This window comes from Narcine bancroftii, chromosome 4 (assembly GCF_036971445.1).
Source record: "Narcine bancroftii isolate sNarBan1 chromosome 4, sNarBan1.hap1, whole genome shotgun sequence".
NCBI lineage: Eukaryota > Metazoa > Chordata > Chondrichthyes > Torpediniformes > Narcinidae > Narcine > Narcine bancroftii.
The window spans coordinates 24,492,286-24,518,929 of NC_091472.1; the positions used below are offsets into that span (position 1 = coordinate 24,492,286).

The 26,644-nt window shown below is 41.0% G+C and overlaps 1 protein-coding gene across 1 annotated transcript in view; it reads right to left on the bottom strand.

Moving 5' to 3' along the window:
- ttc27 (tetratricopeptide repeat domain 27) overlaps nt 1-26,644 on the bottom strand; it is a 307,508-nt gene that overhangs the window by 138,071 nt on the left and 142,793 nt on the right. The window contains exon 10 of the mRNA XM_069930951.1: nt 6,520-6,633. Coding sequence (XP_069787052.1) covers nt 6,520-6,633 — 114 coding nt within the window. The remainder of the gene's footprint in view (nt 1-6,519; nt 6,634-26,644) is intronic.

Genomic DNA, 26,644 nt, shown 5'->3' on the forward strand with positions numbered 1-26,644 from the left:
ATTGTCACATCTCAACCCGCCGATTTAAAAGCCCAAGAATATGAAAACATAATCTTTCACTTGCGGCAAAAATTTAAAGATGACTATCTTCTGGATTAGCCTGAATGAAGAATATCCATCCTTGGCAAAATCTGCTGTGCATTGCCTATTACCATTTTCCACGACTTACATGTGCGAGGATGGAATTTTGTATCATGCATCAACAAAAACAAAATACAGAAACTGACTTGATGCCACTCCTGGCATTAGGATACAACTATCAAATATTGTGCCCAACATTAAGAAGATCTGTGAGGACAAAAATACAAATCCATTCATCCCATTAAATGTAAAGTAGAGGCAACTAATGATTTCAACATGAAGAATGGTGAATTTATTTATTTTTTTACGATGCTTGTGTATATACCAGGTCTTTTAAACTATAATTGATAATTAGGGTCCTGCGATTCCCAAGTGCTCCCCAAAAGGGTTCCATGAGCCAAAATGTTTGGGAAGCCCTATTTTAAAGTGACCCAAATAGATTGAAAAAACAGGCAAAATCACGTCGGATGCAGCACCACATGGAATAATGTGAAGCTATTCACTTTGGTTGGGAAGAAATAAAGGTGGTATATGATTTAAACGTTGTTGGATTGAGAAGTGTATACTGCATACTTAGGTATGCAGTATACAAGTCCCTGAAATAAATCAAGTAGATGAAGGTGGAAAATGGTTAATTAATCTTCAAGAGAAGGTGCTGGTGAAATAAAACCTGAAATACTGTGTTCAGTTTTGGCCTCCTTATTGAAGGAACAATATAATTGCACAGTAAGAGACTTGGGATTGAAATGAGAAGAAATGCATTTCTTTAGAGTGGTGAACTTGTAGAATTTGCAATGCTACAGCTGCTGAGGTCACATTGCTGAATACATTTCAGGACATCAATAAATTTCTAGATGCAAAAAGAATCATAAAGGTATGGGAGATTGGTGGAGCAAGCTCATAGGATTGACTTGGTCTGCTCCTGCTCTTATTTTCTACATTTCTATTAAGCAACAATTTAAGAGAGAAATAACTTTACTAACCCCGGCTATGTCAATCAGACAAAGCAATACTTCTACTGCAGAAATGTAAATTTTTTTAAAAAGCTGGAAAAACTTATCATCCAAGTTCTGACCAAGGATTGCAGACCAAAACACTGGCCGTCTTTCTTTCCACGATTGCTGCTTGACTTAGTGTTTCCCCAGCATTTTGTCTTTTTACTTCAGTTCTCCATTTTTAAAATCTAACCTCCATTGCGAATAGAGTGGAATAGTTTCCCAAAAGCCAAAATCTGAAAACTATCTAAACCTCGTGCATTGACTATTTATACTATCGTTGCCCTCACCAATGTTCTTGCATCCCCTGATTTTGAAAATTATTTATTTGATACATTCCTTCACGTTAGGCTTTCGCTGGACAAAAAGTTTATATGTCTTAAAAGGCAGTTCAAATTTATACTTTTCATAGTAGATTCAAAATAGGTGAGCAAGAACAAATAAGTCCCCGACTTATGACCGCAATGGGAAACGAAGAATTGGTTGTATCTCAGAATGGATGCAAGTCGGAATTGTCCCTGCACGGGTGGAGAACCGAAGTATTAAAGTTTTTAATTCAATCTTTTTTTTCATCATACATTTGACAATAACAACTGAAAGCTTCCTGAATTTGTCGATCAACCTTGGCGAATCTTCCACATTCTGCTCCATGCTTAACTTGTTAGTCGGCGTCCCAGGGTCATGGGGCCGGGTGCAGCCACCTTGATCCTTGTGCGCATGCACAAGTCTTCTGTGGGTTTGTGCGCTGGAGTTCAGTTGGCACGTGCACAAGAGTTAAGAGCACTGACGATATTGAATTCGCGTCTTTAACTCTCGCACATGCACCAACAGAACTCCAATCCGCAAACCCACTGCACGTGCGCCTACCGAAGACTCGCATTCACACAAGAATCAAGATGGTCGCGCCCAGCCTCTGGACCCCGGAATGCCGACTATCAAGGTAAGCATGCACATTTTGGATCGTGTATGTCCTGTATCCTGGTTGTAGTTTGTGAAATACAACATAAACTGCGTAAATTAAAAAAAAAATTAAAACATTAAGTCGAATGTGCGGATGGTGATAAGTCACGTCGATCGTAAATTGGGGACTATCTGTACATATGAAAACATAGACAATACCAGTTGGACATGGCAAAGACAAAATTCAGAATGCAATGGCATAAGAATGAATTTGGGCAAGACATCTGGGGACTGCCTTTTGCATCATGCATTAGATACTTCTCCCCTTCCTTTCATGCAACTCTTCAGGAAAAGAATTCATATTTTTACAAACAGTTCTATATAATTTACTTTCCGAAATCATAAATTTGCAGATGGTATAAATTCTTATCTCCAGCTTTCCATTTTGCCTTTCCTGACAGACAGACCAGTTTGGACTCTTGCAGAATCTAATGAAATGGTACAGGATGAAGTAGCCGACAATAAGTAAATTTCAAGGGACATTATATCCTGTCTGGGTGAAAGTCTGCCTTATTTAAAATATTTAGCGATACTGAGACGTGACTGCAATACATGCATGCAGCTGTCTCCAAAACTCTACGTACTGGCGAGACAATTTACGACAGAATGACCTGCTTTCACTTCCATTTCTAATTCAACATCACCACTTTTACTGCAGTTTATACTTCAAGTTTTCTTCTTTGGCTTGGCTTCGCGGACGAAGATTTATGGAGGGGGTAAAAGTCCACGTCAGCTGCAGGCTCGTTTGTGGCTGACAAGTCCGATGCGGGACAGGCAGACACGGTTGCAGCGGCTGCAGGGGAGAATTGGTGGGTTGGGGTCGGGTGTTGGGTTTTTCCTCCTTTGTCTTTTATCAGTGAGGTGGGCTCTGCGGTCTTCTTCAAAGGAGGTTGCTGCCCGCCAAACTGTGAGGCGCCAAGATGCACGGTTTGAGGCGAGATCAGCCCACTGGCGGTGGTCAATGGGGCAGGCACCAAGAGATTTCTTTAGGCAGTCCTTGTACCTTTTCTTCGGTGCACCTCTGTCACGGTGGCCAGTGGAGAGCTCGCCATATAACACGATCTTGGGAAGGCGATGGTCCTCCCATTATAACTGATACAAGAAGAAGGGTTCATTTCGCAGGCAGTCCATACAGCAGTACAAAGTAGAAGTGCAAGAACACACTACAATGCGCAGTATAACAGTGAAAAGATCGAATGGTACATAGGAAGGGCAGCATGGAAACCTTATTGTGAGATTTATTCAGGAGAATGATGGCTGCAGGGAAGAAAATGTCTTTGATATGATGAGATGGGAGTTTGTTGTCATATGCAATGATGCATTGAGATTCTTATTTGCTGCCAGGTTCGCAAGAAACACTAACTACAATCATACAAATTAAATTACCACAGTACGCCAAGATATGAGAAACATAATAAATTTTAAAAGATTCATTGTGGGAGTTAGGGCAAGAAAAAGTGACACTTCAATAAGTGCAGTTGGTTTTTGGTGGTCATGAATAGACGATGGCCTAGATTAAGGTAGTACAGAGAGGTTCATGAGCTTGATAGCTGTTGGAAGAAAACCGTTCCTGAACCTAGTGACGCTGATCTTCAGCTTTCTGTACCTTCTGCCTCAAGGAAGCAGTGAGAAGGTGATAGAAGTCCTTTCTCATGTTATTCACTTTGTTGATGCATCTTTTCACATAGATGTGGCTCATTACAACAACATCTACAAATTTGCCAACAATCCCACAGTAAGTAGTGGGTAGTATAAAGGCAATGAGTCAGCATACAGGAGGGAGATTGAAAACCTGGCTGAATGGTGCACCAACAACAGCCTCACGCTCGATGCCACTAAAACTAAGGAGCTGATCGTTGACTTCAGGAAAGGAAAGCCAGAGGTGTACAATTCAGTGAACATCGGGGATCAGGAGTGGAGAGGGTGAGCAAATTTAAGTTCCTGGGAGTCCACCATCTCAGAGGATCTTTCCTGGACCCGCCACCCTAATGGCATCGTGTGCAAATGCGCAAACTAGACCCTCTTCCTTTTGCTTCTCTTTCTCCCCCCCAACCCCCCCCGTCAATTGCTGCAGATAAACAGTTTCACCTTCACCAAACGTGGGTGAGTTTAGATTTGCAGAGGAAAATAATCATCATCTTGTGCCCCTTCACCTCCGTGCACTTCCTTCCCCAATTAGTGAAAGAAGTGCAAAAATCTCCTGCTTACATCAGCAGCCAGGAATCCATGATCTGATTATTGTTTTTTATAATAATTTGCGCTGTTCAAGTTCAGTTTTTATGACTTCAAGAAAACAATTTTAAATTTTGTTTTTTCAAATGTTTACTGCAGATTGCATTGGTGAAAAAATTCTTCAGGACAGACACAGGCAGGCATAAAGACTTCTTATTCACATCATTATTCTTATCAGCTGTTCTTACTTAATTGTGAAGCTTCCTCTAAAACAAACCTGTTAAAAAAAAAAATCAGAAGGCCTTTCAAAACCAAGACTGTCACCAAAGACGTTTAAAACTTCTGCAGGTGCACCGTGGAGAACCTTCTGGCTGGTTGCATCTCTGTCTGGTGCGGCGGGTGCCAAAGCTCACGGAAAAAAAAACTACAGCGGGTTGTTAACTCAGCCTGCCACATCACGGGCACCACTCCATCGAGGACATCCACGAGAGGTGGTGTCTTACGAGAGCGGGCTCTATCCTCAAGGGTCCCCAGCACCTAGGCCATGCCCTCTTCACTCTGCTACCATTGGGAGAAAAGTATAGGAGCCTGAAGATGAGCACTCAGCGGCACAAGAACAGTTTTTTTCCCTCTGCCATCAGATTCCTGAATGAACAATGAATCAAAGAAATTGCCTTCCTTTGACTTTTTCTTGCACTTTTTTATTTATTTTGTACGCTGTTCACTCTCACGCTGCCGCAAAACAAGAAATTTTGTGACATGTTCGTGACAATAAATTTTGATTCCGAAAAAATTATCATTTTAGAGCAGGGATGGGTCATGAAGGCACATACTGCACCTGGTGGAGAATGTCACTTTTTCTGATCGCCAGGTCAACCACTAACAATCCCAAATTAAGATGAAAATGTGATTTAATTAGCAAAACAAAAAAAGGGAAGAGAAGCAGCAAGCTGTGAATGAAAAACCAATTATATAGATTCATAAAGAGATTTAAAAAAACAATATGCAGAGGAATGGGACCATGGAGGACACCCCTGATGATGGTTGGTGGGTCCTGGTCTTGGGGTAGATATGAGTAAGTATCTGAGAACTGAGAGGAATGGGACCAACTGAGTGGTTCTTTCGAGGCAATTCGATGCTGATCTCCATCAGTGCTGAAATGATTCTAAGAAACTTCACCACTTGAAGGAAAAAGTGCTTCTTCTCCAGCACTAAGATGCCATTCCACCCTTGAGGCTCTGATAAGATTGAAGGCTCAGCACCACATTAAGGACTGTATATGATCTGGATTTCAAAGTTTAAAGCTGCTTTGTGCAAGGTTCCTTTACGCTAGGAATTCAATTGAAATGACCAAGACAATTTCATAAAGATCCGCAATATTTATTGTTGTTGAGCCTTACATCTCATCAGATTAGATTAGAAAAAAGGATTCTACAACAGTATAAAAAAAAACAACTGTAGGCCAAGGATGAGAGAGCCAGTTTGCTCGACTTTTAATAATGCTTGGAGTGTTTTGATATCCACCTCAAGTACTGCAACAGCCAGAAAGGATTCAAGTTTAACTCTGCAGTTCTGCATTGAGATTATGAGCTATTCTTAGGAGAAGGGCTCAGTTCATTGAATTTCTGTGTTTACAGAGTTCCCCAAGACCACTAACTCTACTTCCAAACTTCCCCTTGGTGCATTGGCTAACAATTATTATTCAACCAACATCACAAAAAACAGTATCTGGTAACTTGTCTCTCAGAGTTCAGATTATCTGGCACTCTAACCCAAATTGCAAAAATCCATGGATCTTTCAATGGCTTCGTGACATACTAATGAAAGCTGTATAAATGTTTCATCTATGATTGTCTCATGATAAGCAGTAATAATACATCTTCCCATTCGACTTCAATCTCTAACTTATTGATTCCAGATATTAAGAAAAAATATTTGTATTGCACAAGAGAACTTGAATTCATCAGAAAACTTGCTGAATCTTGTTTCTGGATCTACATTAGCTGTATAACTTTCAATGAGTATCAAACATAGGGAAATAGTGAGATCAAAAGATCTCACGTGGGTGATATGAAGAGGTTCTAGATGCAAGATATCATTGCGTTGGTAACACAGATCCTCCATTGGATCTATAATTCCAGGTCACTACAAAGGAGGAGGCTTCTTCGAATAAATTAATCACTTCAATTACTTTCCAATTTCCCCTGCCCGCATGACAAAAGAAGTTCATACATCTTTTGCATGCTGATTGATCACATGCAGTAAGTGAAGCTGCTACACATTTGTAAACACAGTAGAAGGATCGTCCTACCTGAGTCTGCATCATTGCCCGCTCAATCCGCCGACAGCTACCCTTCTCCAGTCTTGACCTCATTATTAGAGTGGTTACCTGAATGGCCCAAAACTTCGGCTGAGACAATATATACTGAAATATACAGAAATAAACAATATACAATTAATATTTAAAAATTAAGCATTTGAAATTTCTAAGCAAAAAGTTGCATAAGTAAACATGTACAAGACTTCGGTTTGTGTTTGAAAACTGAATATTTATTTAATTCCAATTATAGAATTCTCATTCCATTAGCTGAAAATAAAGTTGTTAAAAACAGATTCAAAATTATTGATTACTGTTAAAATTTCCTCAAGATTGCCCTTTCCGGAGAATGAGGAAACAAATGGTAAAACTAAATAAAAATGGGAACAAGATTTAAATATAAAGATAAAAAAGGAAACATGGGAGAAATTATGTTCTGGAACGATGAGAAATACAATAAATACAAGGTTACGTATGATACAATATAACTGGATACACGGGCTATACATTACACCTCAAAAGTTAAATAAATGGGACCCAACAGTATCGGATAGATGTTTTCGATGTAAAAAAGAAATGGGAACAACAATTCATGCAATCTGGACATGTGAGAAAGTAGAAAAATTTTGGGAAGATCTAAACCAAATATTAAATAAAATTACAGAAAACAATATACCAAAAAATCCAGAGATCTTCCTCCTAAGTAACATAAAAAACAAAGAATTTGGAATTGATTTGGAGGATGCACAAAAAAGATTTGTTAAGATAGCTCTAGCCATAGCAAAAAAATGTATTATGTTAACCTGGAAATTGGAAGATAATTTGAAAATACAACAATGGTATATAGAAATGAATAAATGTATTCCATTAGAAAAAATAACATATAGTTTAAGAAATAATATTGAAATATTTGAACAAATATGGGAGCCATACATGAAACACAATAGAGAAAACCTAACGGGGACATTCACTACCTAAATTAACGAAAGGAGAAGGAAATGAAAAGAATTGACTCAGTGGAATTTCTTGTTTATTTTTATCGAATGACAACATTGTTTGACTGGTTTAATGTATCTTAGATTTTGTACTTTAAATGGATGAGGGGGGAGGTAGGGAGGGTGGGATGGGAGGAGGGGGAGAGAAAATGACACTGTATATATTTGAAAAGGAAAATGTATGTATCATAGTTAATGTGGTTTATGGTGTGAAAAATAAAAAATTTAAAAAAAAAGATTGCCCTTTCCATTAATTCTGCTTTCTTGTTCATCTCTAAATTTAATTCCTTCAACGCTGGCAGTCATGCACACAGTTCGACTAAATTCAAATTCCCTCCCAAAATGTCTCGACCTCTCTTTCCTTCTTTAACATACATCTGACACCACTGATCATCTGTCCTAATGCAGTAAGTTTTTGAATAACTTTTCATTATAACGTTGATAAGGGAAATAAATAAAACTCCCTGCCACACTTTGTTAATATTTGGGTTTGAACCAGTGTTGCCTCTTTTGCTTTGCGAACATTAATTCCTTGATTTATCTCTGTTGCGATGAGTGCAAAACATGCGCTCTGCAGACCTACTGACTGTGGCCATGAAAAAAGGAGAAAAAGTGGTATATTAGAAGCAAGAGAGAGAAGTGCAGAAGTAAACAGGATGATAATGAATGGATACACCTGCTAAAAGGAATGACACAAAGCAGAAGAAGAAAAATGCATGACAAACAACACTGGACACCAGGAACACCACGACCACCTATCACTCCACCCCGATGTGAGGCAAAACCAGGTTCCTCGGGAGTTTCTTGCAACACTCCCACCTTCACTTTCTGTGATGAAAATGACCAAGCTGCTTCTTCACCTTTCTGTGATAATGCCCACTGCAGGATCCCAGTAACTTCCCTCACCATACCAGCACCCACCACCACGACTACTGTCACTCACAGATTCACCAAACTCAATTAAAAAATTTTTGCATAGCATCCATTTATTTCCATGTTTAATATTAGAAGCATTTTGGGTCATTATTTCAGAGTTTGGTGATGCATTTGTGACCAGAAATAAACCGTAGGAATTTAACTCATTTTTAATCATTGAACCTACGGTAAAATTGGTTTCGTGTAACATAAAGTAGCACTTTCCAAAAACAGATCATCAACGTTAAGAGTGGACCTGCTGCATCTTCTGGAGGCTCACTGCCACACTTGCCACATTTGATGGTGTTTGTGTGATGCCCAAGGCATTTCTGCTCCATTAAAGGCATGATGGAAATGGAAATTAATCAATGCTTCTATTCAAAAGCAGCAATCTTTTAAAGCTTTGCCAAACTTCTTATCTAACGAGTCAGGAGAGAATAGCACTTTGCATCATTTGTTCTCTTGAGAAGTAACAAGTTAAATTCCAGTTTCTTGCACCTGTATTTTATCTGCAACAAAAGTACAATTAAACTGATAATCCTCTATTGGACTAGTCAGAATCTTCAACAATTTGGCGTCTGGCTCGCAGGGTGCTAATTCCCACGTTTCCTGACACTCACGTGGGCCCTGGTTCTGACACTCCCCTCCACTCACTGAAGTCCCACTTCCTGCGCTCGCTTTCATTTCCCGGGGTACTGGCTCCCATGCTCCCTGAGAGTCAGAAAAATCTGAGTATCTAGTACCAGCTGAGCTTTCTCATGTATAACACTGCCACTAGTGTAGACCGAAGGAGAGCAAGAAGCAGAGACCCCTCCAGTCCGACTGACGTCAGCTCCATAAACAGCCTGTTAAAGGAGCCGACTGCATTTATTTTAAAATCCTGCGACTGCGTGATCTGGGCTCAAGATGGCAGCACCTAGATAAAGCCGCAGCCTTGATGGGTTTCAGACTCCAGGGAAGCAAAGGACTGGTGCAGGGCACCAGAAAAAGGGGAAACTACCCACATTTTAGAAGAAGAAACAAAGGAGATGATCCAGAGAATGGTGACCATTGAGGGGCTCCGAGTTTGAAGAACGCACAGGAGGCGAGTTGTCGATTACGCGAGGTGAGGAACTCACGCAGGCTGTGGGTTGCTGGTGACTGCTGTCTCGGGGCTCACACCAGGTTGTGGACTGTTGGAGATTGGATCAAGACAGGCTGAAGGGGTACCAGGTATCAGAACCGAGAGGTGAAAGAGTGCTGATTCTGTTCGTGTCAGAGATTCGGAACTGGAGCTCAGTTTGCTGATGGTTCAGACTGAAAGCTGTGTGGCTGTAGAAGCTGCAGGAGCACTGGAGGCAACTCCATGGTCACTGGGTGTCTCTGGGGGGGACGGGACTCTCATTAGCTTCTCTTTCTCTAACTGTGAGGGGGCGCTGAGCAATTTCTGCTGATGGCGAGTCTTTGTCTGCCTTATAGTAGACCATGGGTGGCCAAACTTGCTTAATGGAAGAGCCACATACGATAAGCTTCAGTTGTTTGAGAGCCGTAAGACACATTTTCACTCTTACATGCACATTTTGTGAAAAAATTTTTATACAAATAAAGAAATCTTGTACGTAATAAAATTTATTCATTTTTACATAGTTTTTAAGCTGCTAATTTGTATTAGTTTCAATAATCAAAAAGTACACATACCGTATATAGATGTGTAATATTCAAATTTTGTGGACCAAATTTTAGGGCAAGATGTAGGTGGTCAACTATTACATGCATGCTACTTTTGACCACAGTAAGTACCTGCGTCGATCGGGGCATTGGGAGCTCGGATGGGCAGGCAGGCGGCTAGGACCAGGTATTAAGTCCGCGTTTGGGGTGTCAACAGATTGGATGGGCAGATAGGCGAGGCAAGAGTCGGGGTCGAAACGTCAGGAGCTCCGGTGAGTGGGCAGCTGGCACCTAGGTGAGAGTCCCCAATCACATGCTGTTCTTTGACATATAATGTGTCTCATACTATTCTTGCCTCAGCCAACATATTTCTGCGAATTCCACATTATATGTCAAAGAGGCATGTGTAGCTCACAAGACACAGTTTGGTCATGCCTGTAACGGACTAAAGGAAATTTTGAGAGAGAGAGAGTATGAGAAAGAGAGAGTGTGTGATAGAGATAGAGAGCGTGTGTGCGTTTAAGTTATACATATATATATATATACACACACACACACACACACACACACACACACACACACACACACACACACACACACACCATACGACCATAGAACATTGCAATACAGAGAAAGAGGAACCTTCTAGTCTGTGTCGAACCATTTTTCTACCTAGTTCCACTCTAACCTGCACCCAGTCCATTGCCCTCCATACCTCTCCCATCCATGTATCTGCCCAAAATCTTGTTAAATGTTAAAATTGAGCCCACAATCACCACTTCAGCTGGCCTCTCCATCCACATTCCCACTACTCTCTGTATGAAGAAGTTCCTCTTAAACTTTTCCCCTTTCACCCTTAAGTCATGTCCTCTGGTTTGTATCTCACCTATCCTCAGTTGAAAAACCCATCCTACATTTACTCTGGCTATCCCCCCCCCCTCATAATTTGTAATACCTCTATCAAATCTCCCCTCCTTCTACACTCCAGGGAATAAAGTCCTAACTTGTTTAATATTTTCATGTAACTTAGTTCCTGAAGTCCGGGCAACATCCTTGTAAATATTCTCTGCTCTTTCTATATTATTGATATCCTTCCTGTAGTTAGGTGACTAAAACTGCACACATTACTACAAATTTGGCCTCACCAATGTCTTATACAACTTCACCATAACATCCCAACCTCTACACTCAATACTTTGATTTATGAAGGCCAATATGCCAAAAGCTCTCTTTACATCGCTATCCACCTGTGATACCACTTTTAGAAAATTATGTATCTGTATTCCACGATCACTCAGTTCTACCTCACTCCTCAGTGCCCTTTGATTTATCCTGTATGTCCTTCCTTGGTTTGTCCTTCCAAAATGCAACACCTCACACTTATCTGTATTAAGTTCCATCTGCCATTTTTCACCCCAATTTTCCAGCTGGTCCAGATCCCTCTGCAAGCATTGAAAACCTTCTTCACTGTCCACAATGCTTCCAATCTTAGTGTCATCTGTAAACTTGCTGATGCAATTTACCACATTATCATGCAGACCATTGATATAGATGACAATAAACATGGTCGCAGCACCGATCTCTGAGGCACACCACTAGTCACAGGCCTCCAGTCTAAGAAGGAATCATCCACCACTATACTCTGGCTTCACTTGTCCAGTCATTAGTGAATCCACTTCATTACTTCGCCATGAATACCTAGCACTGAATTTTCCTGTCTAACCTCCCATGTGGGGCCTTGTCAAAGGACTTAATAAAATCCATGTAGACAACATCGACAGCTTTTCCTTCATCAACCTTCCAAGTAACCTCCTCAAAAAACTTTATAAGATTGGCTAAACACAATCTACCACACACAAAGTCATGTTGACTATCCCTTATCCGTTCCTGGCTATCCAAATAATTGTATATCCAATCTCAGAACATCTTCCAATAATTTACCTACTACTGACATCAGGCTCACTGGCCTATAATTTCCAGGGTTGCCTTTAGAGCTTTTTTTTAAAAAAACAACAGAACAACATATGGTATCCTCCAATCCCCTGGCACCATACCTATGGTTAAGGACATTTTAAATATTTCTACCAGAGCCCCTGCAATTTCTACACTCGCCTCCCTTGAGGTCCAAGGGGATATCTTGTCAGGCCCAGGGGATTTATCTACCCTTATTTGCTTTAAGACAGCAAGCACTTCCTACTGTTAAATCTGTATAGTTCCATGACCTAATTCAGTGGTTCTCAACCTTTTTATTTCCACTCACATACCACTTTAAGTATTCCCTCTGCCATAGCCACTCTGTGATGAGTAAGGGATTGCTTAGGGTGGTATGTGGGTGGAAAGAAAAAGTATGAAAACCACTATTTTAATCATACCTAATTGACTCGTTATGTGCACGGTTTCGTAACTCCAAAGGAAATTGGCCATCAACAATTTTTCTCAAGCAAAATATTTCATTAACAATTGGGTCAGGAGCAGTGATTTTCAACCTTCCCCTCCCACTCACATACCACCTTAAGCAATCCCTTACTCATCACAGAGTACCAATGGCATAGGGATTACCTAAAGTGATATGTGAGTGGAAAGAAAAAGGTTGAGAACTACTGACCTAAAATCCTTACTTTCAACGATTCTGTGCCCATTTCCTGAGTGAATACTGATGAACAAAAAAAAAATTTGATTGCCCCCATCTTTTTTGGTTCCATACAAAGCAACCACTCTAATCTTCAACGGGACTAATTTTGTCCCTTAATATCCTTTTCCTCTTAATATACCTGTAGATACCCTTGGGATTTTCCTTCATATTGACTGCCAAAGCAATCTCATGTCTTCTTTTAGCCTTCCTGATTTCTTGCTTGCGTTTTTTCTTGCATTTTTTTAATACTCCTCAAGTTCCTCGTTTGCTCCACATTGTCTACACCTGCTATACACCTCTCTCTTCTTCCAAATCAGATCCCAAATATCCCTTGAAAACCAAGGTTCCCTATGCTTGCTAACCTAACCTTCACTTCTGACAGGAACAGAAAAGCTCCGTACTCCCCAAATTTTTACATTTGAAGGTCCTCCACTTAACTCACATATCCTTGCTTGAAAACAATTTATCCCAATCCATGCATTCGAGATCCTTTCTCATTTCCTCAAAATTGGCCTTTCTCCAATTCTGAATCTCAACCTGAGGCCCAAACCTATCCTCCTCCATAATTAACTTGAAAATAATGGCATTATAATTACTGGATCTAAAATGTTCCCCTTCACATATTTCTGTCACATGTCCTGTCTCATTCCCTAATAGGAGATCCAGTCTCTAGTTCACACATGTCAAACTCTGGCCCGCGGGCCAAATTTGGCCCGCGATATAATTATATTTGGCCCGCAAGATCATTTCAAAAATATATTAGAGGTGGCCCGCTCTGCAGCGAGAGCCGATGCTGTTTTTTGGTCATGTCACCCCCACCATCCTCCCCCTTCATTGCACATCCTTGCCCATTGTAACACGAGAAATTGTAACACGAGAAGTCTGTCGATGTCATCAGCCGGCAAGCCAGTTGGAAGGCTCCCCGCACAACCAGTCACTTCTCCCACCTGTCGAGCGGAGCGGCGGATTGGCGAGCGCCTGTGATTTCCTGTCGGCGCGACGGACATGGCAGGCTGCGCATGGCCCCCGGGCAGCGCGAGCCCTGCGCGACTGGCACCGGATGGCCTTTCCACAGCACGAGCGCACTTCTCCCGGTCGCCACCGCCTTCAGCGCTTGCACCTGCGCGGACCCCAGGGACGGCTGGTTCGGCCTTGCACATGAAGAGAGAGATAGTGGCTGTCCCCAAAGACTGATCGGCAGCGCACTGGGCCTGAGTGGGTGGGTAAGCAGTGGTGGGCAGAGGGTGTAGGTGAGGAGTAATGGGCAGGGGAAGTTATGGTGGTGCGAGGGGCAGTTAGAGGGAGGGATGAGTAGAAGGAGGGGTGGATAGGGAAGAGGTAAAAGGGGAGGGGCAGGGTGAGTAGGGGAGGGGTGATTAGAGGGTGAGAGACGGGTAGAGGGAGAACAGGTTGAGGGGAGAGGCAGTAGACGGGCGTGTATAGGATGGGGTGGGTAGAGGCAGAGCGAGTGGAGTGAGAGGTGAGTAGAGGTTGGGTAAAGGACTGGTCAGGTAGAGGGATGGTGGGTCGAGGGTGAATAGAGGCCTAGAGCCTGAGGAGTGAGCAGGAAATGCTGAGTCCTGATGCAGGCCAAAATGGACACAGCCTGTGAATGCTGACTACATCTCCACAGAGACCAAATAGGTTTCCCTCAGGTCAAGCGAAGGGTGAACTTGAGCTACCTACTCCTGACCTGTAACATTATCCTCCTAAAGTTTAACATTACATATGTTGAAAGAAGAGAAAACATGCAGATGTTGTTGAAAAATTTCAATAAATATTTAGTTCGGCCCTCGACTTAGTCCAAGTTTTTAATTTTGGCCCTCCGTGAATTTGAGTTTGACACCCCTGCTCTAGTTAGTACCTCTATATCATCCCTGAACACATTTGACAAACACCAAGTGTTACAGTATGGAAGTCCCAGTCAATATGTGAAAAGTTAAAATCTCCCACTATCACAACCTTATGTTTCCTGCAGCTGCCTGCTATTTCTCTAATAATTTGCTTCTCCAATTTTCGATGACTATTGGGGCTGTCTATCATACCTTTCACACTGCCAAATAATGTGGGTTGAACCAAGCAATTTAGTGGGTATTTAGCAGAGCACCTGGCAGTGTGAATGGTCCCAACTGGGTTTTGATACTTGATAGGGGGGTTGTATTAGAGCCTAGCAAATTGACTTGGCTGCAGTGTGAACGGCCAACCGCTCAACTGGGTATCATTAGTGCCCATGTGTGTGCGTCCGTCTGGTAGTTTTAACATCAGTGCAATTATATTTCACAAGGCAGCCAGTGGAGCTGTCACAGGGTAGCCTGTGCTTTAAATCATCTCCAGGTTACTTAAGGTTACTTAATACCTAATACAATGTAATTACTATGTAAATAGTTGTTATACTCTTATTGTTTAGAGCAGTGGTTCTCAACCTTTTTTTTCCACTCACATGTGACTTATGGCATAGGGATTACTTAGAGTGGCATGTGAGTGGAAAGAAAAACGTTGGGAACCACTGATTTAGGGAATAATGACAAGCTGGTCTGTGGGTTTGTCTTAAGCTTGAACAGTTTGAAGCACACTGCGGTATATATCCCCAGAGTCTTTTATACATTGTACGTATATGTGCTTTATTCCGGCTACAATTTCACTGCCCTGCGAGTACGTAATACGTCGCTTGGGACGTCACCACTGGAGGTTGGGCCCTCCCTTAGATCCAAAATATCCACATGAACCAGGGAATTCATGGTCCAGTGTGAACGGTTCACCTGGTCCCACAACACGGGTCGCTTGATCACCTATTGTGAAAGGGGCTTATAGTACAACCTCATGAGTGTGGCCATATCTTTCCCATTCCTCAGCTCCACCCATATAGCCTCAGTAGATGAACCCTCTGGTTGATCCTGCCTAAGAACAGGTGTGATATTATCCCTAACGAGCAATGCCACTTCTCCTCCTCCTTTCATCCCCCATGTTCTATCATGCCCAAAGCAATGGAAGCCCAGAACATTGAGCCTCCAGTCCTGCCCCTCCTGCAACCAAGTTTCACTAATGGCGACAATGTCATAATTCCATGTGCCAATGCTCATCTTCCTTTCCAACAATACTCCTTGCATTGAAATTGATGCACCTGCAAACATTTCCACCAGTACAACCCATTGACTTCTAACGGGTAAAACTGTTGGAATTGACTGACTGCACACTCAAAGGGAAAAATAAGAGTCTGAGGAAAAAGGGTGCATCAATTTTCACATCATCTTTTCCCTCCTCCACTCCTCTATCTGTTCTGGCACACTGGTTCACATCTCCCTGCAAATCTAGTTTAAACCTCCTGGAGCAGCACAAGCAAGCCTTCCCACAAGGATATTAGTCCCCCTCCAGTTCAGAAGCAAACTGTCCTGTCGCAACAGGTCCTACCTTCCCTGAAAGAGAGCCCAATGATCCGGAAACCTGAAGCCCTCCCTCCTACACCATGTCTTTAGCCAAGTGTTAAACTGCATTATCCTCTTATTTCTAACCTCATTAGCAGTGACATGGGTAGCAATCCTGAGATCACAACCCTGGAGGTCCTGCCCCTCAACCTCATGCCAAAATCCCTAAACTCTCCTTGCAGAACCTCCTCACCCTTCCTACCTACTGTCTCTTATATGGATCACGACATCTAGCTGCTCACCCTCCCTCCTGAGAATGCCACGAACTCAATCTGAGATACCTCAGGCCCTGGCACCAGGGAAACAACATACTATCCCCAATACTATCTCTTCCACAGAACCTTTTATCTGTTCCCCTAACTTTGGAATTCCCCATCACTACAGCTCACCTCTTCTCCTCCCTTCCCTTCTTATCCACAAGTCCAGATCCCTTGCCAGAGACCGGATGATTGTGGTTTGTCCCTGGTTGGTCACGCCCCCCCCCCCCCACCCCCACCCTCAACAATATCCAAAATGTTGTTATGGGGAACAGTGCCCTGCACTGCCTGTCTGTTCCTTTTCCCTCTCCTGTCACTCACCTACCCTTCCCCTACCTTTCAGATGTGACTTAAAACATTGAAAAATTTTTTACTTTCTTCATCCTTGGAGCACAATTGAATCATATTTTTAGCATTCCTTGGAAAAACAGAAACACCTATTTCCAATGAACTGATCATTTTCTTTCTTGAGGTTTATGCCCTTAAAATTATACACAAATAAATTGCACTGATACCCACAAAGAGCCTTTTTTCCTTCAGCTATAAACAAACAAACATGATGGAGATTATGCCTTCTCAGAAGGATTTAAGCCCAATGGTTTGAGCTAACTAGCTCTAATGAAAGGTGACCCAGTCTTGAAGTGGGAACAGTAAATCTTGAGAAGAATATGTTGTACACCCACCTTTAAAAAGTTCCAACTTTCAAACCACACCTTTACACAAAGAATTACAAAAAAGTAATGAAGTTCTATTGTTGACCAATATGTACAGTCCTCGATCAGATCAGGACAAGAGAGTAAGAGGTGAAAAATTTTTTTAATTAAAACCAACTGGAGATAAACTCCCAGACCCAGGGGAATATAACTTCAAGTACCACCAAAATTTCCACAGTTTATATGAATCTGATTTATTCATAAATGATCTCATTTGAATAGTCTGCTGGGAATTCAATGTGGTAATGTAAGAGAGCCAGATTTTCTCTTTTTTTTTTTGTCCAAAATACTTTCTATCGGAACATTGTAAAATGGGTAAAACTGTTGGAATTAACTGACTGCCCACTCAAAGGGAAAAAGATGTGTCTGAGGAAATATGGTAGAGTCAACAGTGCATGAGAAAAAAAAGACAGCTTCCCACAACATCCTGTTATTCTCAGGACAAAGGGACTCCCATCTTCCGTGGAGCCAATTTTGTTCACAAGGAAGTCAGCAATATTCATCATGTGCTCCCAACATCCTTTAGAACACTGAAAGAAATTAAAGTGCTCGACGTATTTGGGATAATGGTTAGTTTGTTGACGTAAAACAATCAGTCAGTAACGAATCTGAAAACATCCTAAACCAAACCAAGTCGAACACAAACTGCTGTGTTTATTGGAAATTGAGTCACATCCATACCATTTGCTTTTCGTAAGTAATGGTTCCACTTGTGCAATGATATATTTATCTTGTATCCCAGAGCATGGTTCACTTAATAAAATGTACATCTGCAGTCATTTAAAGCTCTTTCTTTTCAAAATATTTTTATTGAGTGGAACAAAAACCTTTTACACAAGGTATATTAGTGATAATATAAATCAATTCATATTATATATATGACACATATCAATTATAAATTAGAAGCATAAACCATAATTATTACATTAACTTATTTTGTTCAGGACAACAAATTCCATAATTATAACAACAATAAATCATAACTCGTATTATTGTCCAAATACAAAAATTAAACAAATATACATAAAATTTCCTTACGCAAGATATTTTATACTTCTCTAATTTGAGCGTGTTGTGTGATCTGTAGTTAAACTCCCCACCCCCCTTTACTTATTGGTCTTAATAATGAAAAGGAAAGAAAACTATCTGCCCACTCCCTCTAAACAAGGTTATATGTTTATATTGTAAATATGAACTGAATAATGGCCCCTGAACATCAGGCAGGGAATCCTCAGAGCATCCACACCACTTAAATCCTCAGATTATGATAATAATCCATAAACCCACATCTTATCAAATTCAGATTTTGCATCTTTAATATTATATCTATTTTTTTCCAAATTTAAATAAGACATGATATCATTTGACCATTGAATGTGAGTGGGTGAAACAATGTTTTTCCACTTCATCAAAAGCTAAAATTCTTTTCTGGATTGAGGAGAGAAATATATACTTCTCTAGAGAAAAACCAAATAAAGAAATCAAAGGACATGGTTCTAATTTAGAATTGCTGATAAAGTTTGAAAAAATTTTTTTCAAAAATGTTCTAAGTTCAGACACTCCCAAATTGTACCAATCAATGAGGCTTCACAAATTTTACACATCACGTAATGGATCCATATCAGGATGAAAAAAAATAAGATAATTTAACTTTAGACAGATGCATTCTTTGCACCACCTTAGATTGCAACAAACAATGTCGTGCACAAAATGAAGAGTCATTGTTCAAAGTTAGCTGATTGAATTTTTCTAAAAAGACAACTATGTTGGCTATTTTCTGTTCATTTTTACCCTTTAGTTTTTTTCTAAATTGACCAAGAACCCAATAACGAGGCTTGGATTAAGGATAAGGATACAATTTAGGAAAAATTTTGGTTATCATAGTTTTTCTCTTGCCACTCCTAATGAATAATTTTTTCCAACCCTCTTTGTTAGATATAGGTTTTAAGGAATGGTATAGATTTGGCCTTAAAAGTTTTAAAGATCTTTTTATTGGAGTTTATTTTGCTTCTTTTGAACAACTATCTGCAAAATTTAATCTTTCTAAGAGGTACTTTTATTAGATTTTACAAATTAGGCATTTTGTTCAGTCCAAACTTTCTGGTTCTCCTCAAATCTCTGAAGTGAATATTTTTGATTTGCAATTTTCCCATGGAGGACTAATATCAAATAATTTATAAAAATAAAATATAATAATTGAATGGATTTAAGAATGGCCTCAATGACCAGGATTAAGAATGACTGGGAATGTGATTTGATTGGAGCATTCTCGTATGGAGAATTAGAGTACAATTCTTAATTTTATCAGTGAGTCTTCATTTGGTGCATGACATTTTTTGTTGCAATTTAAGATGGCGCACACTTGTCATTTAAAGCTCTAACGATGAAGAAATATACAACTGATAGTCGCGTGACCGAAAACCAGCCAATATCACAAGCCTGGCAATTCTCTCTATTGTTACTGTGAATAATAGCAAATAATAATAATTTCTGCGAATAATGGATCCAACCATGCAGCAGAGGGAAAAGAATTGGACGAAGGGGAACAGAAACGATTCAACATATAACTGGCATTGCCAGGTTCATTGATCTACCAAATTCAAACAGCGTGGATCTGGCGATCAGATCCATGAGCAATTTAGACCAGTTTTTATCCCAATCAGCAGGAGGAATCTTGTCTAATAAATAGTATTCAATTTTCTGTGGTATCCAACATTCTGAAGGATAAGACGTATTTAGATTGCACCTTACATGACTTAGAAAAGCATTTTATGGATAGTATTTTTGAAGTATATCACAAATGTAAAGTGAATAAAAGCAGAAACCAATTCATGAAATGGCCAATTGAGCTCCAAGACACGGTGACAGAAATACCGGTGCTTCTGACAAAACCCTACATAAATAAGAACTGGTATACTAATGTCTCTGCACTGCAGGCCCATTGCACCCCAGACTTTTAGAGTTCTTCATGGTGAGGTACAGACCTTTCCACCTACCTAGGGAATCCACAGACACTGATCCCAGTGGTTTATGCTCTTTCTTCTGCGTATGAAGGGGAGGCATTACGGGGTTATCTGTGAAGCGCAAGAAACACACTCGTATCGTTGAATAACTCACTTGCAACTTCAACCACATTCACCTGAAAACAGACCTGCCAAAGTTCCAACAGCACGTCAACTTTCCAACCAAAGGAGAGAACATCTTAGATAGGGTGTACACAAACATCCCTGGATTGAACAAGGCTGTCCTCCACCCCCACCTCAGAAACTCTGACCACATTTCCATTCTGCTAACCCCTGCATACAGACCACTGGTGAGATGAGTCAAGCCAGTTTGCAAGGAAATCAGAACTTGGCTGTGGGAAGTCACTAGAGCTGCAGGGCTGTTTTGAAACCACGGACTGGAGGAGATCCCCTACAATGACCACATCAACATCAATTGGTATATAAGCACAATGACCCAGCTACATAGGCAAGTGTCTAGAGGATGTCCCAGTAACCAAACTCTACACAGCCAGGGCAAACCAGAAATCGTGTCTAGATGTGGAGGTCCTTGCACTACTTAAATCTCGTGAAGCTACTTCCAGTCAGGTGATAACATGGCACAAAAAACAACAATGGCTGAATCATTCCTGGGCAATCAGATAGGCAAAGCGGGGAACGCACAGATCAATAGACACTGGCGACACGAGGCACACATGGCAAGGCATTAAAACCATAAAACCATACTGGAGCACAAGTCAACCTTGTGGGTCAGTGATAATGAGACCTCCCTTCCTAACAGGCTGAACAACTTCTACACACAGGTTGATCTGGAAAACAACACAAAGAAAGCCCCATACCTTCCTGAGGAACAGGCATTTTGGCTTGCTGCAGCTGAGGTGGGGAGGATCTTGTACAAGGTGAATCCACATAGAGCAACAGGATCAGAAAACACACCTGGTCGGATGCTGGGGACGGTTTGGACCAGCCGACTGAGATTCCAACAGACATCTTCAATATCTCACTCCAGCAGTCCATTGTCCCCGCACGATTCAAGGCAGCCACCATCATCTCGGTGCGCACGAAATTGACGGTAGCTAGACTAAATGACTAGTGGTACTGAGCTCCAGGATCACAAAGTGTTTTGAACGAATGGTAATGGAGCGCACCTACCAGTGACAATGAACCTATTCCTGGGTATTACGATCAAGGGTCAGTTGACTTAGAACTTCTAGAATCTTTATGACAGTAATACCCCCCCCACCACACCATAGTTTCTCATGACCTCCACTTTCTGAGAAGAAAGCCCAATATCTTTAGTCTATTCATATAACTAACGTTCTTCTTCCCAGAATTATTCTGGCAAATATCTCGTGATAAATACATTATCTCATCTTTCCTAAATTATGATGCTCTGAATGAGACACAATACTCTAATTTTTGGCCAAACTTGTGTTTTATGGTTTCCTCACTCATAGAATCCGTAACTTTGTTTATAAGGCCTCAGATCCCATGCACATTAACCACTTTCTCAAGCTGTCATTCAACTTTCAAAAATATGTTCTTGCCCCTCCCTTTAGAACTGCTGCATTTAGGTTATATTGCCTCTTCTCATTCTTCTCACAAATACTGTATTTTGCACTTTTATTTTGCACAAAATGTTGTAATCAAGGATAGGTTGATTTGCCTGGATAGCACACACACAAGTTTTCACTGTATTGTGGTACATTCAATCAATGTAAAACTTCACATTAAATTTCACCTGCAATCTAACTGCCCATTCTACCAACCTGACTCCACCTCACCTGGAAATTCTCTCAGTTCACTGTGCCTCCAAGTTTTGTTTACTACCATGACTTCCTGTTGCTCCGCCAGATTTTCTATCCATGATGCTGAAAACCCTTTCATTTTATAGTCTTCAATCTTGGTGATAATCTTAATAGGACGTCTTATCAAATGTATTTCACAGTCTTTTTATTGCACTTTAACATCATTTTCCCTCATTGATATTTTCTGGTACATCATTTGAAAAGCTCTTAAAATTTAGTTCATTCAATTTGCCTTTCAAAAGTCAACGCTGGCTTTATTTAATCAATCCCCCCCCACTCCCCCCAACCAAATACACCAATTAACCTACGTTTTGAAGAATGGGAGAAAACCGGAGCTCCTGGATGAAACCCGTGCAGACACGGGGAGAATGCACAATCTCCTAATAGACAGCTCCAGATTCAAACCTGGCTTGCTAACATAGTTATGCTTAAACCCAGGCAACATTCTGGTAAACCTTCTCTGCACTCTCTCCACTCTGTTTATATCCTTCCTATAATTAGGCGACCAGAACTGCACACAGAACTCCAAATTAGGCCGCACCAACGTCTTATACAATCTCAACATCACCTCCCAACTCCTATATTCCATGCAATGATTGATAAAGGCCAGCATACTAAAAGCCTTCTTCACCACCCTATTCACGTGAGTTTCTACCTTCAGGGAACGATGTACCGTCACTCCTAAATCTTTCTGCTCTTCTGTATTCCTCAATGCTCTCCCATTTACCACGTATGTCCTATTCTGATTCTTCTTACCAAAATGAAGCACCTCACACTTATCAGCATTAAATTCCATCTGCCATTTTTCAGCCCACTTTTCTAAGCAGCCCAAATCCCTCTGCAATCCTTGAAAACCTTCTTCATTATCCACTATTCCACCTATCTTAGTATCGTCTGCATATTTACTAATCCAATTCACCACCCCATCATCTAGATCATTAATGTATATAACGAACAACAATGGGCCCAATACAGATCCTTGAGGCACACCACTGGTCACCGGCCTCCAACCTGACAGACAATTATCCACTACCACTCTCTGGCCTCTCCCTTTCAGCCAATGTTCAATCCATTTGACTATCTCAAAATTTATACCTAAAGACTGCACCTTCCTAACTAACCTTCCATGTGGTACCTTATCGCAGGCCTTACTGAAGTCCATATAGACAACATCCACTGCGCTACCCTCATCCACATTTCTCGTCACCTCTTCAAAAAATTCAATCAGATTGGTCAAACATGACCTTCCTCCCACAAATCCATGTTGAGTGCTCCTGATCAGACCCTGTCTATCTAGATGTTTATAAGTACTATCTCTAAGAATTTTCTCCATTAATTTACCTACCACAGACGTCAAACTTACAGGCCGATAGTTGCCAGGCTTCCTCCTTGAACCCTTTTTAAATAACGGAACCACATGCGCAATGCGCCAATCCTCCGGCACTATCCCCATTTCTAATGACATTTGTAGTTTTCCAATACGTCAATTTTTTGTGACAATAAATCTTGTGTCTCTTTAATTTTTTTTGCTCTTCCAACTTCCCTCTTAAATCATTTATCTCGATTTCTACAGCAGCTTCTCGTTCCTCCACATTTCTACTCTTTTCCCTATTTCAGTCATGACCAACTCGAAGCTTTGCATCCTGTCTTCAGCTCTTTTCATTTTTCTTTTGATTGAACTACATTCTAATGATAGCCATTCTTTAATGACCTCATTTGTTCTTCAAAAAGGCTTTATCTAAACTTTGTCCTTCTATTTTACCTTCTTCTTTCCTTTGAAATTCTTGGTCTTCTTCCTCTTCTTCTTCTGTGTCTGTGTCTATGTCTGTGTCATCTTCTTCTCTTCTCTGTATCTTTGTATCTTCATCCTTCTCTGGTGAGCTGCTTCTGTATCCTTGCTGGGCCTCCAGCTGGTGTGTCACCAGTTGTTGGCCCTCCTGCTGCAGTTCGACCCATTGTTGAGCCTCCCGCCTCCTGCCGGTCTCCTGCCGCAGGTCGTCCCCCTGCTGGTCGCCCTCATTTGTAATTGTTACTTTATAATCTTTACCCCTGTGTGATATGCCTTCTTTGTGGTTGTTGGTTTGATCTTGTAACAAAGGGAAGTACATTTACCATTCCCCAATCTTTCTGTGCCTCCCCTGTGGCCAAAGAAGAGTCAAGTTATCTCTTCCCTTAATTCCCACAGAATCCTGGGGTATATTACATCCAGCCCTGGGGACTTCTCAAATCTTAATGTTTTTTAAGAAGACCCAACACTTCCTCTTTCTTAATCTCCACATTGTTCTGCACACAAGCCTGTTTTATTCCATCTCACCCTGATCAAGATCCTTTTCTCTTGTGAATAATGAAGCAAAGTATTCATTTGGGACCTCCCCAACCTCCTCCAACTCCAGGCACATGTTGCCTCCTTTATCCTTTAGCGGCCTCACCCTCATTCTCACCATCCTTCTGTTCTTCACATACGTATAGAGCACCTTGGGGTTCTCCATAATCCTACATGCCAAGGCTTTCTCATGCCCCCTTCAAGCTCTCCTTAAGTCCTTCCTTAAGCTCCTCGGCTACCATAGACTTCTCATGAGACTTTCCTGCTTCTTATATTCAAAATATGCTTCCTTCCTCCTCTTGACCAGCTACCTCACCTGCTTCGTCAACCACGGTTCCCTCATTTCAGAAATGTACAAATTACTTCAAAGGAAATGTCTAAATCAAATATTCATAAATCAAGATTAATGAGGGAAATTCATTTAAGTAGAACAATAGATCAAAATGATTGGAGAATGTTAGGTAAAGTTAATATGACTAAAATTATTAATGTAGATTAGTACAATACAATTTTTTCACATCAGTTATATTTAACACCTCAAAAATTAAAAAGATTTAAATATTTTCAGTTATCCTTTAGATGTCATAAAGAGGTAGGTTCTTTTTTTCATTCGGTTTGGCAATGTATTACGGTTAAGTCATTTTGGATACAAATTGAAGCATTTTTGGAGAAAGTATTAAAGGTTAAACTTCCATTGGATCCAATGTTATTTTTGTTGAGAAATATTAAGATGTTTAGTTTAAAATTAAATTTTTACGATTAGCTTTAGCTGTTTTAAGGAAATGTGCAGCTATTACTTGGAAGTTTGATATAGATCTAGGGACGCAGAGATGGCATATTGAAATTAGATCTTGTATTCCTCTTGTAAAAAAAAGTTTTCATGATAAATATCACTTTTTTTAAAATATGGAGCCCATATTTACAACATGTTTGGGTACTTGGGAGGGAGTGGGGTGGTAGGGAGGGAGAGGATGGTGGGGAGGGAGGGAATTAGTTTATGCACCACATATATTTTCTTAGATATATACATAAAATTTATTATTAATTGAATGTATAGTGGTTTTACAATTTTAAATAAAATATTCCAAAAAAAACCACGGTTCTCTTTTCCGAGCAGTTTTCTTTGTCCCTATGGGACAAACCGATCCTGAAACCAACACAAGTGGTCCCTAAACTTCCTCCACATTAGTTCTGTGCTTTCACCCTCGAACATCTATTTCTAATTTACTCTCGCTAGTTCCTGCCTCATCCCATTATAATTAGCCTTTTCCTAAATAAACACTTTTCCATTTTGTCTGCTTTTATCCTTAGCTATGCTGAAGCTTAGTGAGTTGTGGTCACTCTCACCAAAATGCTCCCTCTCTGAGAGGTCCACCACCTGACCAGGTTCATTACCCAGAACTAGATCCAATGTGGCCTCTCCTCTCGTCGACCAGTCCACAAACTGTGTCAGGATTCCTTCTTGAACACACCTGACAAATTCAGCCCTATTAGCAAGTGCCAGCCAATATTAGGGAAGATGAAATCACCCATAACAACAATCCTGGATTTTCTGCTCTATTCCAAAATTTGCCAGCTTATCTGCTCCTCAGTGTCCAGTGTCCCAAGGACTATTTGGGGGAAAAAGTCTACACCCAGCACACTGATTGCTCCCTTCCTATTTCTGACTTCCACCCACACTGCCTCAGTGGACATCTCTATATCCTCCTCCCTTTCTTTCACCATGATACTATCCCTGACCAGTTATGCTACACCCCCCTCTCTTACCTCCCATCTTATTCCTTTTAAAATACCTAAACCCTGGTACATGCATCAGCCAATCCTGCCCTTCCTCCAGCCAGGTCTCTGTAATAGTCACAACATTGTAGTACCATGTACTGATCCATGCTCCAGGTTCATCCCCTTTACTCCTAATCCTCCTAGCATTGAAATAGATTCATTTCAACCCCTCTAACTGGCTACATTTATGCCTGTCCTTCTTCACAAACTCAGAACACGTAGCATCATGCCTTTGACCTTCTGCCTTATTCTCTGCACTCACATTCTGGTTTCCACCCACCCTTCCAAACTAGTTTAAACACACCAACAGCTCTTGCAAACCTGCCCACCAGGATATTGGCCCCTTTCCAGTTCAGATGCAGCCTGTTCTTTTTGTCAGACCTTCCCCAGAAGAAATCCCAATAATCAACAAATCTGAACCTCTGCCTCCTGCATGAACTCTTCAGCCACACAGTCATCTGCCACAACTTCCCATTCCTACCCTCTCTGGTGCGTGGCGCAAGCACCAATCCCGAAATTACCATCTTTGAGGTCCTGGCTTTTAACTTCTTTCCTAATTCCCTTTACTCCCTCTTCAGGACCTCATCACAACTCCTACCAAGGTCATTGGTCCCCACGTGGACCAT